At 38.5% G+C, this 16,441-nt stretch overlaps 1 protein-coding gene and 1 long non-coding RNA gene across 9 annotated transcripts in view; one reads left to right on the top strand and one right to left on the bottom strand.

Annotated features, from left to right (window-relative positions):
* LOC122995062 overlaps window positions 1-16,441 on the bottom strand; it is a 109,169-nt gene that overhangs the window by 20,200 nt on the left and 72,528 nt on the right. For all 7 annotated transcript variants that reach the window (XR_006406713.1, XR_006406712.1, XR_006406711.1 and 4 more), the window contains one exon: window positions 6,070-6,163. This is a non-coding gene — a long non-coding RNA (uncharacterized LOC122995062). The remainder of the gene's footprint in view (window positions 1-6,069; window positions 6,164-16,441) is intronic.
* opcml (opioid binding protein/cell adhesion molecule-like) overlaps window positions 1-16,441 on the top strand; it is a 351,351-nt gene that overhangs the window by 277,943 nt on the left and 56,967 nt on the right. For both annotated transcript variants that reach the window (XM_044370030.1, XM_044370029.1), the window contains one exon: window positions 8,074-8,199. In XM_044370030.1, the coding sequence (XP_044225965.1) occupies window positions 8,074-8,199 (126 nt within the window). The remainder of the gene's footprint in view (window positions 1-8,073; window positions 8,200-16,441) is intronic.

Genomic DNA, 16,441 nt, shown 5'->3' with positions numbered 1-16,441 from the left:
TTATTGTTTCCTGGTATGAAACCAAACTAAAACCATCATCGAAATGTTGTACAAAATATTACACTTTATAAGACACACATAATCCCAATGAATATCTGTGTAGGCTAGAGATGGAACAGGTTAGTCTACGTGAGAGCTTCTGACACTGTGGAGCATTTACCGTCACATTTTGAAAATATTAATTAGCAAACTTCTGATAAGTTAATCGCCGCTCACTTATTCATTCATTTGAAATGGAATTTAGTCAGTCATAATTTCTGCTAAATGGTAGATTTTCATGTTCAGTTTCCTCCTCTGTAGACTGCTTTCAGCTTACCGATTCAGCTGACACACACAAAGACTGGCTACAGAAACATTTTCAAATGCTTTCAGACACTTTAGCATGTGGGCTGGGTTGGTATGAATGCTCTATGGGGGAAGATAGAGAAAGGTAGAATATGCTGGAAGACTTTCCTACCATGATGTTGTCAGCTCTCAAACTCTGCGTCTGAATGGATGCATGTTGTTTCTTGAAATAAAATGTATAGCCTTTTTTATGCTCAATTAAATATCAGCTAAGGGTTGTGTAGGAGAAAAGAAAGATAGATTTACACATATATACTTGCAGGTTGCACATGCAAAAGCCAGAAAATAATGAAAAAGGTACAAGAGGTCAGCTCATCAATGCTATGAACACACGGCTCAAAGTCTGGACTTGTGAATACAAAGAATTAAAGACCCAACTATCTCAGCTAACATGTGTGGAGCTTTTCTCATGCTGATCACAAGGTAATATATTTACGCAGCACATTGTACTCTGCCATTTGGTTTCACTTCAGTGCTGCTGTCATTACTTTGAACTGGATCCTGGAACATAAGATGCAATGGGTCCCATATGAAGAGCTGCCTTTGAACTGAGAAAGCTTGGCAGTTTGAAGGCAGGTGTCACCGCTTGTGCCTTCTACCAGCCAGTGGGAAAACTAACCTAGTTTATTTCCACCTCACTAAAGCATGAGCAGCCACCCCGAAGTGTTTTATCACACTTCCCAGGCTGGAATGTTTGAATCTCTTTCTTGTTCCTGCTCTTGGAGTTGGGTGTGCCTCTGAATTAACAATAACCACTGACAAGAACACTGAATGTAACCAAGATATCTGTCATGGATGTCTATTGTTCTGAGATGAGATGGCAGATTGGAAACCTCGCTGACAGTGATTCCTTTGATGTTTCAGTTGCATAGTAATTTGTTATGAAAGAAGAGTTAGCATCTATTATAGATTTGGTGAATGTTGGCACAGGAGCAGAAGCTTTGATGTTGATGATGTCAAAGGTTCAGGCTCTCCCCAAAAACGAAGCTTCTTTTCTTTTCTTCACATTCTTTTCATTCATATCTAATGAGCGTTTTTGGTTTAATTGAACAGTTTTTGTTTTGTTTTTTTTGTGGCATTTTCAATATTTCATAAAAGCAAAAGCCACAATGATACTGTGCTTCAGAGTGAACACTGCTCTGCCGAATACTGTTAAAGTTGTTACAAAATCAGCCTAGAGTCTATCTGTTTAGATGCATGTAGAATAAGTAGGAAAATGGCTGAGTATGGGAATTTGTTACCTTGCAAATCCCCAATCTGAGGGAACAGAAGCTTGCATACTGAGTATTTCAAGCTCCCAAAAATGTAACAATGCAACGTTCAAGGTCTTCAACACACGAACAAAAAGCAACATATACAATAAATTACTCCACCTATAATTAGTAGATCACTTGATACAAAGTAACACCCATCTGTCCATTTATACAATTTAACATGTACCTAAAATAATGTACATAGCCTGTGCAGGTTACATGTAAAACGCATTTTTTCTACCCACTGAAATTTTGACAGCATATTTCATGGCTCTTTTTGCAATATGCCCTTTCCAAACTGTTTTTATCTGTCATGGTTCCCCCAGTTATTTTTATTTTGTTTTTTTACATATAATGGTCTCATTCCAGATTTTGGCTGCTGTTTCCCTCTGGTACCCTTCTGTCTCACCTGCACATACACCCACAGAATGCTGTTCATCCCTCCAGAGGAGTTCCAGAGACTTGTAGAATCAGTGTCACAGCTGAGGAACACCATTCTCCAAAAAGATATTCCCTCATCTAGTGTTTTGATGATGGTGGTGTTGAGCGCTGTCTAACACATCAATCCAAAATCTCCCATAGATGTTCAATTGTGATGAGATCTGGTGACTGTGAAGATCATAGCTTATGATTCACATCATTTTCATATTCATCAATCCATTCAGTGACCACTCATGCCCTATGAATTGGGGCATTGTCATCCTGGAAGAGACCACTCCCATCAGGATAGAAATGTTTCATCATAGGATAAAGCTGATCACTCACAACAACTTTGTATTGATTTGTAGTGACCCTTCCCTTTAAAGGAACAAGTGGACCCAAACCATGCCAGCAAAAGGCCCCCCACAGCATAACAGAGCCACCAGTTCCCCTCACTGTAGGGGTCAAACATTCAGACCTGTACCAGTTTTTCCTTTAATTTGTCACCCGTCTCTATATACAGTGGGGTCCAAAAGTCTTAGACCACTAGTCAAGATACTTCTATTTTGCATTTGTTTTGAATGTAATACTATTTTTTTTCATTACAAATTATGATATCAGCTTAACAATGAAGCCATGTTATCCCAGCATGACTTGACAATGTTCAAAAGAGCTTCTTGTAATGTCACAGAATGATTGGCTTTCTCAGTCTTCAAGTGCCCCCATAAATATTCAATGGGGTTGAGGTCAGGTGACTGTGGAGGAAAGTCCATGGCAGTCACCCACAGACTTGAATATTCCCACCACCATGTTTCACTGTGGGTTTGATACACTGCGTGTCCTTACATACATCCTTGGATTCATCAGTAAATAGGACTTTTTTCCAGTTATCCACTGTGAAATGCTGGTATTTCTTAGCCCACCACAAGCGTTTGGCCTTGTCTCCCCTCCTGAGAGGTGGTTTAGAAACTGCTGCTTGTCCTCTGAGACCACTACAACACAGCCCTCTTTTGACAGTACTTTTGCTGATTGGAGTCTTGCATTCTTTATTTAGAAAATTCTGTATTTGTGCTGAAGTTGCTTTTCTATCTCTCAGGGAGCTTAACTTGATGTATTGATCTTCTGATGGTGTGGTCACTTTTGGTCTGCCAGATCGTGCTTTGGATACAACTGATCCAGTTTCTGCAAAGCGTTTTAGAGCTCCATGCTCTGCCCCTGTAGAAACCTTTTGTCTAGCCATGATTTGATGCTGAAAAAAGCCCCTCTTTGCTTAGAAGAACAATTTGACTTCTAACACTTTCAATTTAGGCACAGCCATATTTATAACTGGCTTCAAGTTGAGTTACCTGAGCGAGCCTCTGCTGACTATATCAAATCAGTGTCATCTGAATGTTTCAGTAGAAGAGATACAACTCAAGGAAATCTGACCTATTGTACAAAGGAGTTAAGTTGGTCAATGCCAAAAATTTGCTGAAAAAAGAATTCACACACACACACACAATATTATATATATATATATATATATATATATATATATATATATATATATATATATATATATATATATATATATATATATATATATATATATATATATATATATATGTGTGTGTGTGTGTGTGTGTGTGTGTGTATATATATATATACACTACTATCTACTACTTTGACTTTTGACAGCAGGACTTGTAATGCAGATTTTTTTTAAAACTGTATTACCACCATATCTTTGCTTAAGTTAGGATCTGAGTACCTGTTTTACCAGAGGCTGTGGGTGGGGGGCTCCCAGGAGAAAAGCTCGATGCTGTTGTTCAGCCTACTTTGAGAATTTCTTGTTTTGAATTGTCCTGACCCTTCAAATGCAGTTTCTCATTGTCATGCAGAAAAGTTGGAGTTAAAAGATCCCCCAGACATTTCACTATTGCATTGTCTGACTGCAGAATGGCCATAAATGTATAATTCATATTCTGACAGACAACAATGTACAGTATGGTAACAGTGCTGACTATACCATCGTGTTCTTGCGCTCTGCAGATAACGACACATTGTTGCATTTCTGCCTTGTATCGGCTCCATTCTCTGTGAATGAAGCACATTTACCAGCAGATCGACAGTTGCCATTAGAAAAAAAATTACAATTAAATACAATCACATCAGTCAAGCTCCAATGTTAAATAAACACCCAGAGAAAGCATCCTTTTCCTCTTTGGGCAGCTTCTTGATTCCATTTTCTAATTAATTACTGGCTGCAGCACCTTGGCTGTGCCAACATGAAGAGTGACGTGTCCCCGGGCCCCCAGTCACATCCACCAGCAGCCCTGGTGGCAGGGGAGCTGTGTTTTTAATCACCTGGCCACTGGCATTATCAAGCTGGAGGACCTGTCACCTGCTCTGCACACAGATGCTTGTTCATTCATCTCTGCCGGAGGTCAGTGTGGCTGAGAAAGTGGTGCCTGCTGCGTCCTCACTCCACCGCTCTTCACCCCTCCTCTATTTAGAGCCTCTTAAAGGCGACAGATGTTGCATTTTACCCTCAACGAATCATTACCACATTAGTTCAGTGGCGTTAGTCTAATTGCTGTAAACAGAAGACGATTGCGGGATAGCCTCTTCACTGCATTTTGCCACTATGCAGGTTTGGCAGGAAATCTATTGGATCACTTTACAGCAATCCTAAGGGGCTTGGGACACATTAGAATCTGGTTCTGCTTTGCGCACAATACACTACATTACTCCGGTTACAGAATTCAGTGTAGTTTTAAATTCACATACGGTGACATTTTGGCTGTTAAGGGACTGTTGTTTGCTTTTGTGCAACAAATGTGTTAAATGCGGTCCTCGTTTTGAGAAACACAAAACACTACACTCTACATTTCCTCATCTTTTACAGGCTTACATCCAAGTGAGGGGCCAGGCGCTTCCAATATCCAAAGTTATTCTGCTATCCATGTAGCTTGCTAGCGGTGTAAGCTGTGTATAGCTGGAAGACGATGGCAGATATACCACAGGATATCGCCGGAAATGCTCTATGTGATATATTGTCACTGTTGGAATCCAACACTCAGGCATACACAACAACTGTTAGTACCTAACTTTACACTAGCTACTTTCATTAACCATGTAACCACAAGCATCCACAGCATTAACTGCTCTCCTGTTTTGGGTGGTGGCATTAGATCAGTTGTAGGAGCTTTAGAAGCATCTTTTCTTGTTGTGGACCAGACTATCAATTGTTCAAAGAACCACATTAAGATATACAGTATTATCATATAATGACTACTGATTACAAATTAAGAAATATCTCTTTGGTCTGGGTGATACAATACAGGATCAAGTTGAAAAGCCATTTTCAACACATACTGACTTGGCTTTGTTGATCATAGAAGAGAAAAAGAAAGACAATTATCAATATAAAAGAGACTTGAACAAGAACCATATTTCTTTTTTGGATGTGTCTGTCAGCATGGTATTTTTGTATTGAAAGATCTCATTTGTCAACTCTCTTAAGCATAATGTTGTATCATATCAGCTCTTGTACTGTTCCAGCCGTATTTGATGATATTAAAAATGCAGTTCAGATCACTTGCAACACAAGACACACTTCTATCTTACATACTGTACACAAATAAATACAGAAATTGTATGCTTGGTAAATCGACCAATGTTCCACCAGCTTGCATTTCCATGCAGCAATGAGAAAATGATGGATGCAAAAGAAAGCGTCAGATGGCTGTGTAGCATCTGTCTCACTTTGTGGGGCAGTTTGCTAAATTATTGAACTTTTGTCAACTTTCACCACACTTCTTCAAAAAAAGCACTGCACATCTCTTTTCCAAAGTTAACATTTTGTACCCACTTCCTCAGTTTGCTTTGTGATGACTTGCCTGTTTCTTGCAGATACTTTGGTAAACTAAACATAGCCAAGGAGTCTCCAGGTAATAAAATGTAACAACTAAATAGAAGGAGGAAGGCAGGGGAAGCAAATCCCTCAAGAGTAACTTAACACCACCTGAAAATATTGTTTTCGCTGACCTCCACTGCTTTTTCCTCTCACCTCGCAGCAGTGATGTAGAAGGGTACTCCAGGACGTGTCAGTACACCATGACATCATTGGTGGGTGTGGTTACAGGTGCATCAGGTCCACAATGCTGGGTGTGGTCAGAATTGAGAGAGAAATCAGTGAAACTCTGCTTTTCAGCCTGGGGTTAAGTTAAGAATGTATTTTTAGTTCATAAAATATATTTTTCCCCTCTTAAACTCAGCATCAGTTCACAGCCAATAGTAATTCAAAATCTTGCCTCCGTAAAATCGAATATGAAAGTTAATAGGGATATTAACTGTATCCCTAAAACTATATTAATCACTAATATCTAACTAGGTTCTGAAGTTGTATTAAAAAAATAAGGTAGTCTCACCTAGCTTAGCATTCCATTGGGATAAGGGCAATTGTAATAAAACAGCCAGCCAACATTAAGGGGTTAATATTATATGGCTGAACTCATCACTGATCTTGGTAATTTTATGGAATGAATGTTGCGTGTAATTGTCCTTCTCATAATACAATTCATTTTGTCATCAGTTCTGCTTGTATAATCCTGTTTTGTGAATAGGTGCATCCATAATGTTTATATATCTGAAGAGAAATGGAGCGGTAGTTACAAGTAATTACCTTAAGGCAGGCTACATATTTCATGTCATTTTGGAAGTTTGATTTGGGTTTGATTTGTTTACCTGAATCATGAGTTTTGAGAGGGTTCCATGTCAACATCTACTGAAAGATTTCGGGTGGCATTTAGAGAACCGGGCTGCAGACAGTGTCCGAAATGAACCAATTGAGCTGGGTTTAGCAATGCATGCTAATTGAATCAGTAAATTCAAAGGTCAATGGGATGCAGAGTAGCATATCACTACAGCTCTGATCCCCTGGCAAACACCGCACATTATAGCCACATTATTCATTACTTTTTATTTGTGTGGAAAATGTGAAAAACATAATTTTCCATGGTACCATTTTCTATCATTGTTTAATTGTATTGGTTGTATTAATTTGAATATATTACTATGTATTAGTATGCTTTAAAATATTTAAAAGCAGATTGTTTGACCAATAGAGGGCAAGTTAACGCTAGTGTATTAGGCCTGTTGGGGCACCATGACAACTGCTCGAAATTTTACAGAGAGAAATCAAGTCCTAATTATGACACAAATTAGGTCCAGTAATATATTTATGATTTTTTTAAATATGGAAATGACTAACCAAAAATATAGTGTTTTGTTTTTGGGGGTTTTTTTTCGGTTTATTTTTTCTGATTAAAACAATGGAGAGCAGTATCTTATAGAACAGCATGTGGTAGAAAATAAAATAATGTGGCCAGTGTTGTAGTCTAGTTGCCTAAATTTCTTATACATGTAAATTCAACTAATATGCTTATCAGTGGTTGGTTGTAACACGCCTACCATTCCTCAGTGTCAAAATAAAATTGTTTTTACTGCAAAAAAAAGTGAAACTGTCCCTTACTTTACTGTAACTGTTACATAATAGTAAATATACAGTAAAATATGACATTAAATTATATTTTGAAAAATAATATGTGACTTTTCTCTTCTTGTCCTTTTCACTAATGATCTTAAAGTTTAAGTCGCCATCAGTGAGTTAAACCACAGTGAAGGTAGGTAACTTCTGACCCTTGGTTTGAAGCTACAAATCTCACAGGGTACACTTAATCAAGAACCCAGACACACACACACACACACACATAGATAGATCAAGCTGGTCCGGTCAGAGAGATGAAATCATGTCTTACTCCAAATCAGTCTGATGCTTGTCTAATGAGCAGTGTGGCAACGATACATGATGAAGAAAATCAATCATGTATAACACCACAGCGAGCCAGAGAATTGTCAGATTTGTCAGCTAATTTCATGCTAATTGAGTCCCCAACCCTGGGTTATTTTTAACCTCATTACTGGTCCGATCACGTGGAATAGTGAGCCCTTTGCTCACGTGTCATTAATTAAGCAAAAATCATCAATCATGATTTTCTTTTTTTCCCCTCAGTACCCGCTAGGATCACTAACATATCGAAGGACATCACAGTGAACGAGGGCAGCAACGTCAATCTTATGTGTCTGGCAGTTGGTCGACCTGAGGCTAACATCATATGGAAGCATCATTCGCCAAGAGGTAAGCCACAAGGTTTTGTTTTTCTCATAAAGCTGACTTGTGTGTAAAAATCCTAGAATGGGGTAGTGCTGTCAACATTGGCCAAAAAAGACATTTGATTATTCTTTCTAAAAAACAACACATGGATTCAAACCATTCAAATATCTCTTTTTGCAAATTATGTCCATATGTCCAATACTATGAGAGACATAACTACTTGTATAGTTATGATTATTTCAACGTAAACATGTCTTTTAGAGCAAGATCCAATGAATGATTCATAATTGCTATGTTATTCAATAGCCTCATTTTTATACAGGTAAAGGTAATATTCATACTGGTTACCAAAATCTGAAGTATTTCCAAATGGGGCTTTTTAGATTGAAAGGTAAATGTGGACTTGTTTCAGTAAAAATGTAACTTAACCCTCTAGAGTCTAGACCTCAGTAGAATTCTAGAATGTTGCTGCAGCACTCACTTAAATTAGCATTTTCCTGCTCAATCCAAACAAACAGCTCTATCTGAAAAACAGAAAGAAATTGGCTATCAAAAGTTGTTTTCATTTTAAAAATCATAGCTTCCTCTTTAATTTGGTACCAATATGTGGCAGATGTAGCAGGAAAATTAAGTAATTATCATTATAAACCTAACCCCACTCCCCTTCCTCACACACATAAAATGCTTTTTTTCCTTTGGAAGAAACTTAATTATCAAAACTGCAAAATTCACAACAAACTCTACATGCATTTACGAAGAGTAAAATCTCGTTGAGCCAAGAATAGCCTTATAATAACATCTTATTTATTTTTACCTAGGTGTACATAATATGAAATGAATAACTGTGATGATGCCAAACAATCAAAATGCTCAGTGAGACATGCATTGGATTCTAAAAGAAGATAAAGTAACTCTAAATCAATTTTACAAGAATGTGATCCACAGTATTTTTCTCCATCTGCTTCCTAGTGTAAACAAATCATAGCTTATAATCACACCCTATTTTTACTTAGGTGTACATGAAATCTATATGTAATTATGTGCAACAATCAAAATATTCAATGAAAAATGCATCTCAGTCTACCTAAAAGAAGAGAAAGTAACTTCAATTTTATGATGAATATGTAATCCACGACATTTCTCTCTGTCTGAGTCAACATTCAGAGTATGACAACAGAACAGATCCTTCACTGGCTTTCAAAATACAAGAAAAAAATGTCCCACACTTCAACCCACACAGCACCGTTATAAGAACAGACAACAGTAACGTGGTAGTAGGTAGCGTCTTTGGCAACTTATATGAGAAAAAAAAATCAGCAGATATATATACGGGGAAAAGTCACTGCAACCCAGTTAGTCCTCCCTACTGACTCTGTGGTGCACTTCCCACCGGAAAACAGCATCTGTCTCCGGCAGTGACAGCCAGGTAGGTCCCGCTGCTTACTGACCATGATTATGTGATTTTGAGCAAAAAACTTGAACTCGCAATGTCTTTGTCGCTTTCCATGATCACTTTCACAACACAATCTTACATCTATAACTTTATAAAGACGGGGACACGCTGGAAACCCAAGCTCATGACTTTATTTTCCATTTTTGATACACTGGGAATGATTTTAAAATTAGAGGGTTAAATGACTAGTTAACGAGCGATCTATCATCAGTCATCTTTTTTTAATGGAATTCGGTGCACTTAACATTACTCACTTCTCTGCTGAAAAGTCCTTGGCGGATTCATTGTGACCGTCACCCTTGGAGCAACTTGCCTCTCACACCGTGCTTTTTGGTGAGGTGCTGCCTGGTAAATACTCTCCCTCTGGCCAGGGACCTCTCAACCGCACAGCCAGTGCTGAAGCTGAAGCCGCTGGCGTCTCCACCATCAACAGACACTTCAGCTGGGTTTAAATTAACTCTTTGAGCACTTATGTTGACTGAAAATGGACCCATGCACCAGTAACAGCAGATTATCTGAAGTGAATCCCAGTTATCTCTGATGAAAGTTTGTAGAACTACTTGGTTTAGAAATGGAAACTACGAGTACGTGTACTCTAGTGTTTATATAGTGGGGGAGGGGTCATGCTGGTAACACCTCTACATCATAGAGCCACAATTTCAGGCCTTTGCACAAAATCCTGAACACAGAATTGGTGAAAAATAGTTTAATGTTCTAACTCCACAATTCAGTACAACATAGATCACAGTCTTTTCCTGTGTTTTCAGCAATTATTTTCTAACAAGTATAATGTGTTTAAAAAGAAATCTTTGATTTTCCTTTACACAGACTTTAATAGCCTATCCACGCCCATGTAATTTCTCAAACTCAAAATTTTTCCAACTTCAAGATGAATTGGCTGAAAAATGATCAGACATCCTCTGTTAATATATCACATCCACTAATCTGTCAAGCCTAATTCTGTGGCTATATGAATAATAAAAAGTTTTTCGGCACTTAGGCCTACAACAGCACATACCGAGGACTCTACCTGCCTATAATAAAAGTTGATGGTGGCGTGTTATTGGCTTCAAATTCCATATGAGAGTTTTCTTTCACTGTTATACTAATAGAAGTGTGGAATAGGTCTGGCAATGCACTGTCTGTTATTGATTATTTGGTTGAAAATATGGCTACTGATAAAAGCTGCTAAAATTAATTATCCTCTCAGGTGGAAAAATTTCCCAGTTGCAAAAAGTGAAGACCTTGTAGGCTAGCCTACATATTAACAGACTCTATCGTCAGCCAGTAGTTGCCTACAATAGCCTATCCGCACTATGATCATAGTTAATTATATATCATCAGACATACATATCTGCCAAAATGGAAAGGTCCAACCATTAAAAATATCAATCCCTGACAACTATTGGACAAAATTATAAATAGGCTAAGCAATTACAGCCATGTTGACAATACAATAGCTAGTTTACAAGCAAATGGAGCAGAGAAGAATGCTTGGATCTCACCTGTCAGACGCTTCAAGTGTGCGCAATGAAACACCAAAGCCACTGAGCGCTGTCAGTTGCTGGTGTTTCTATTGCAGTCTGCAGTCGCCTTTAGTCATCTTGACAGTGGGAAATAAGTGCTCATACATAGCAATGAAAGCATTAAAGGGCAAATTCCATTGATATTCCAGGGATATCAGCAATAGGCTAAAATCCCCCAGTTTTGCATTTTTTAGTATTGGAAACTGGATTTTTTTGTGTTTGACTCACTATATGAAAATCTGTAATAAGGAAACAAATAAAATTCTATTATGAGGACAAATTTAAATGGAAAATGGCTTTTTTCCGTTTTTAAAACATTGTTACAAACATTGATAATTTAAAAAAAAAAGCCACATTCTTCATTTTCCGATTTTTTTTTTGTTTCAGAATAGGAAATCGATTGAGACAAAGGCTCGTGGATTTCTCACACAGGCGTTTTCATTATTTTAACTTTACCAGTATGCAGTGTAGGGTGCACAATAGCCAGCAGTAAATTTAGAGGAGGCTTAGCCTGTTTGCCAGTGGTTACTGCCCAAACTGCCTCAACTCTGTAGTAAGGGTTTTTTGAGAAAGTTTTCATAATATTCTTTTCCAACTGTCAAAGGTGATTTAGAAATTTCACAAAACAAAAGTGTCAAGCAAAGGTGCAGCAGCATTACCTCAGTGTAAAGGTGACTGATCCAAACCTCCTACGCACACGGCCAGATGTCGACATTCCCACACAACACACATCTCCAACAGCTTCACATGAATATTCGCCTAAGTGCAGAGCAGCCATTTACAACCAGTGGGATATGAATCTGTAGGTTTTGTGCTAACATAGCCACTAGAGGTTTTATGATGAATAATGCCAGACTTTAATCTATTGACTAAGTCCTTGTTTTCTTTTCGACTTGGTGGATTTGAGGGGTTGAAGATGCACAACCTGTGGCCTGACAGGACCAAACTCCTATCAACCATGATTTGGCTGAGGGCCACAGGTGGTTTGGTCAGGTCTGTTGTGTTGGCACCTCAACTCCTGAAGGAGAGCCAAGAAGCCCTGTGCGCCTATGTGTATGTGTGTGCACGCATGTGTGTTCTGTGTTCTAATTGTGTCAGCTCCGCACTTCCCACTGAGCATTCAGCAGTGTGAGTCATGCACTGCTTCTCTATAGGATCAGATGTTCAGCCTCCAACATGACATGAATGCTTACAGCCCAGCTGTTCCTCTCTCCCTCCCCATTATCTAAAGCCAGCAGAATCTGGTTCTCACAGCTCAGTAGCTCTCCACCACCACCAGCCATCCACATTATTTCTATCCCTTCATTTACTGTTTCCCCCAGTATTTACTCCCAATATCATGATCTCAACCTGTTTGTTTGAAGTGTGCACTGTAATCACATTCAAAGAGGAGAACTTTAATGGCTGACACAGAATCACAAGCCAGATGGTGCCATTTACAGTGACTGTATACATGGTAACACCCTTCTGGGGTCTGAGCCCAATTTTGTTTTTACTATACATAGAATTTGGCACTTGTTTAGCATGTAAAAATTAATATTACCCACTTTCAAATTATTAAAGGGGGTTATAGTTCTGTATAGCTGTCGCAAGCTCTTCCAGAGACCTGATGATGCTACAGTTAATGTGTCACCAATAGAGGCTGATAAAAGTCACATTACACAATGCCCCTTTAATGCTGATGTCCTCTTATTCAATGCAAGCTCAGCTTAACTCAGAAAACAGTATGCTTATAATGTCAAAAAGTCTGAAAGTAAGAAAAGGATGAAACTAGAGGACAGACTCTCTGAAAAAAAAGGAGACACAAACATACTGGATTTCATTATAGACACTATCAACCACCTTTTTTTCTGTTTTACAAGAAGAAAATTATAAGAAATATGTAAATAGGTTGTCATGTGGTTTGAAATTGAAGCAGTGGTGGAAAAAAAAGGAAGTCACTCCTCAGTAGCAACCCTGAGCTGATGCACAGCAACAGCAGTAGACGCAAATGACGCAATAGGATCTCACGTGAAAAGTAATATACAGGCATCCATAGCCAGGGAGCCTGGTACATGGTGTTTCTCTTTGTGTGTGCGTGTGTGTGTGTGGTTGTGTTATTGTCAACAGGGAAGATAATGGGTTATCTTACTTGACATTTCTCTGAGTCGCACTAATGAAAAGAGAGACTATATGGGGAGATGTTTGGGCAGCTAAAGAAATTCAGGCTGGCAGCGAGAATCTTAAATGTTTTCCTGCAGAGTGGCATTTTCCCCGACTAGCTCCTCACCGTTTGCTTTTCATGTTTGTCACCGGCGATAATGGACTGTTCCCTCAGAGGATAGTGTTTGTGTCTGTTAGTACAGCAGTAAAGTGAGCAGCCTTCTCCCTCAGTTAAACCGTATTTCTAGAAAGTCTCAAATCTGCGATGTAGCCGCCTTGCCATTTGATAGTTGTTTTTCTCTGGCATATCATTTCAAATTTTCACACTCACTGGTGTCAGGAGCATGAGCAAATGTACTGTAGCGGCTGATGATGCAGAGAGATGCCTCACCTTTCACTATGAAATGACAAGTGACATGAGAAAATTGTCTCTGGCAAACATAGAGGAAAATGGAAATATGGGAACAATATCAGAGATGCACTGCTTAATTTGAAACGTTTGAAGATTGTTAACAAAATGTAAAACCGAGTTATTGTCTGATTCTCCACCACCATTTAATATGAGTCTTTGCTATTGCTGTTGTGACACTCCATATAAGAACATACACTGTAACTGATAGCCAATAAGAATAGCCAATAAGATATACCAATCGGAATAATATGTTCTCGTCACAGCATTGAATGAAGGGAGAGTGAAGCCTCTGCATATCAATAAATCTTCCAATAGAGATGGTGACATGAGTAAGAGTAGTGCCGAGAGTAGCAGCCCATAAAGCGTAGCCTCTTTGGTCGTTTACTTAATATATGTACCCTGTCAATTGAAGTCTCACCTTTATTTTGTGCACTGCAAGACTCAGGCTCCACTTCATCTTTGTGGGGACAACATAAATTATTCAGCAGTGTCCACTGAATCTTTGGCTGCTGGCCACTAAAAGGATTAAAAGATATATGGTTGGGAGAAAACAGTTTATTCAGGGGACAGTGTAGTATGGATTCCTTCAACCTATTAAGACTCATTAAAGTGAATAGGTTGTGAATGTACACTCTCTCAAATGTCAGTTTGTGCTTCTCCTTTTCAAATTACTGCGCATTGGAAGGTGTGAATTGTACTCTCCTCTAGACGTGTTGTGACTGAGCTCGTGTTATTCTTATTGGCTATCAGTTACAGTGTAAGTGACAGCAGCAGCAAAGATTCAGTTTTTATGTGACAACCATGTAACTTAAGTTTTAGTGATGCTCATGGTTTCATATCAGATGAATACGTGCTCATCTTTCAAACCCTGTATATGAGAAATTGCATTTATATACTGCCGATTTGTAACGGCAAGTATGTTTACAGAGAAAAGTAAAAGAAATGTCATCAGATTATGCTTTTTCAGCCATGTTGGTCCACCACTTTGGTCCAAGCTGAAATATCTGTTTTTTAATTATTTGTGGTTTTGAGTAAAGTGTCTTGTCACTTATTGGATGGATTGCCATGGATGTTTGTACATACATTTATGGTCCCCAGAGGATGAATCCTAACACTTTGGTGATCCCCTGACTCGTCTTCTAGCACCACTGTGAGGTTGACATTTGTAGTTTTGAGTAAAATGTCTCAACAGTTATTGGATGGATTGCCATGAAATTTGGTACACATATCCATGTCATCCTCAGGATGAACAGGGCTCAGGATCAGGATCATGTGGCGCCATCATCATCGCAAAATGCTCACACTGAATGCACATATATTTAATTTGTTTCCCTACAATATCCACCTGTGATAACTAAAGCATGATTGATGTTTTTGGTTATGTTTAGGCACTCAGCACAGTGACTTGAAACATTATGCTTTTCTGATCCACCATCCACCACAGCTGCCTCCCTTTGTGGCACAAAAATCTAGCACTACCTTCACTGGGAAAACAAAGAAACAGTGAACATAACCCTGGTAGCAGCATGTTTCCTGTGAAATGTATTTGGGAAAACAAATTGATAGTAAATGAATTTCTGTTCCTACAAAGATGGTTTTATTTATCTATTTATTTTTTATCAATATTTTTCAGAGTTTCAGATTTTGAGTCCTGACAAGTAAATTGTGAGGAAGAAAGCCTTCATGACATCTGAAGGCCAATCGTTTGAGAAATTGGCAGTGTTGAGTTTGATTGACAGAGCCACAGCAGCACAGACAGATGTTGTCAATTTGTGATTAGTCTCCTGATGAGCGCCATTCACAGTGTTATACATCAGAAATGAATGGCACGCTATTTGCAGTGATGTGCCCTCCAATAACAACAATACTACAGCGGTGCCTGCTGACACTGGTGAAGCAGTTATCACTTGGAGTAGAAAAAATAGCATGTGTGCAGGTGTTTTGTACAAAGTGTGGAAGAGAAATGATCCTCAGAAAAATTGCATTTCACAACGCTTGCCTCCCTCATGACACTGGAAAGAAAGCCTCACATGTGTTTGGTCTTCTTAGATGGGGAAAAGAAGACACAGGCTAGTTTGATTGCAAGTTCCAATATTCATCAAAATTGGAGGAGTTATGATTTCTTGTTTGCTTCAAAGTGACACCTTCCATATCCCAATATTAGTATATAAATACAAGTCTGTAATGAGATTATGTGGAGATGGCAGAAACACTTGTTAAAAGGAAATAATCATCTCATGGCATGGTTACCTACAAAACAGCTCATTACAATGACAAGACCCATCCAATAGAAATAGAGTTAGATAAAATAACAGGCATAGCCTATAGTGCAGGGTGTGCACAGGAAATAATAAATGTGTTACTCCCCATTGTTGACATGTGCACATGCAAGGGGTGATGTGCAGTTGGCAGCAAGTCAACTTTTCAGTCCAACTGGCCCACCAAAGCCAACCTGGAAATGCACCATCACACACACTATATGTCCTACCTCACATTACAAGAAACAAAGAGACTAAATTAAATATCATGATGATTGTTGAACAATACATGAAATGTTATAATGTAATGTTATAATTGTTTTTTTACACAGTGTCAGATCAGATTCCATTGGTGATTTTATCAATGCAGTTTGTGAAGATCAGCTGTATGAGGAACACCTCTCATATTACAGTCCACAACTACAACAAGTAGGCTACATTCTCAAAAATGATATATAACTCAACAAGAACATGA

Source organism: Thunnus albacares, chromosome 13, assembly GCF_914725855.1.
Source record: "Thunnus albacares chromosome 13, fThuAlb1.1, whole genome shotgun sequence".
NCBI classification, from domain to species: domain Eukaryota; kingdom Metazoa; phylum Chordata; class Actinopteri; order Scombriformes; family Scombridae; genus Thunnus; species Thunnus albacares.
The sequence above is the reverse complement of the archived record's forward strand: the minus strand, read 5'-3'. Positions and strand labels throughout refer to the sequence as shown.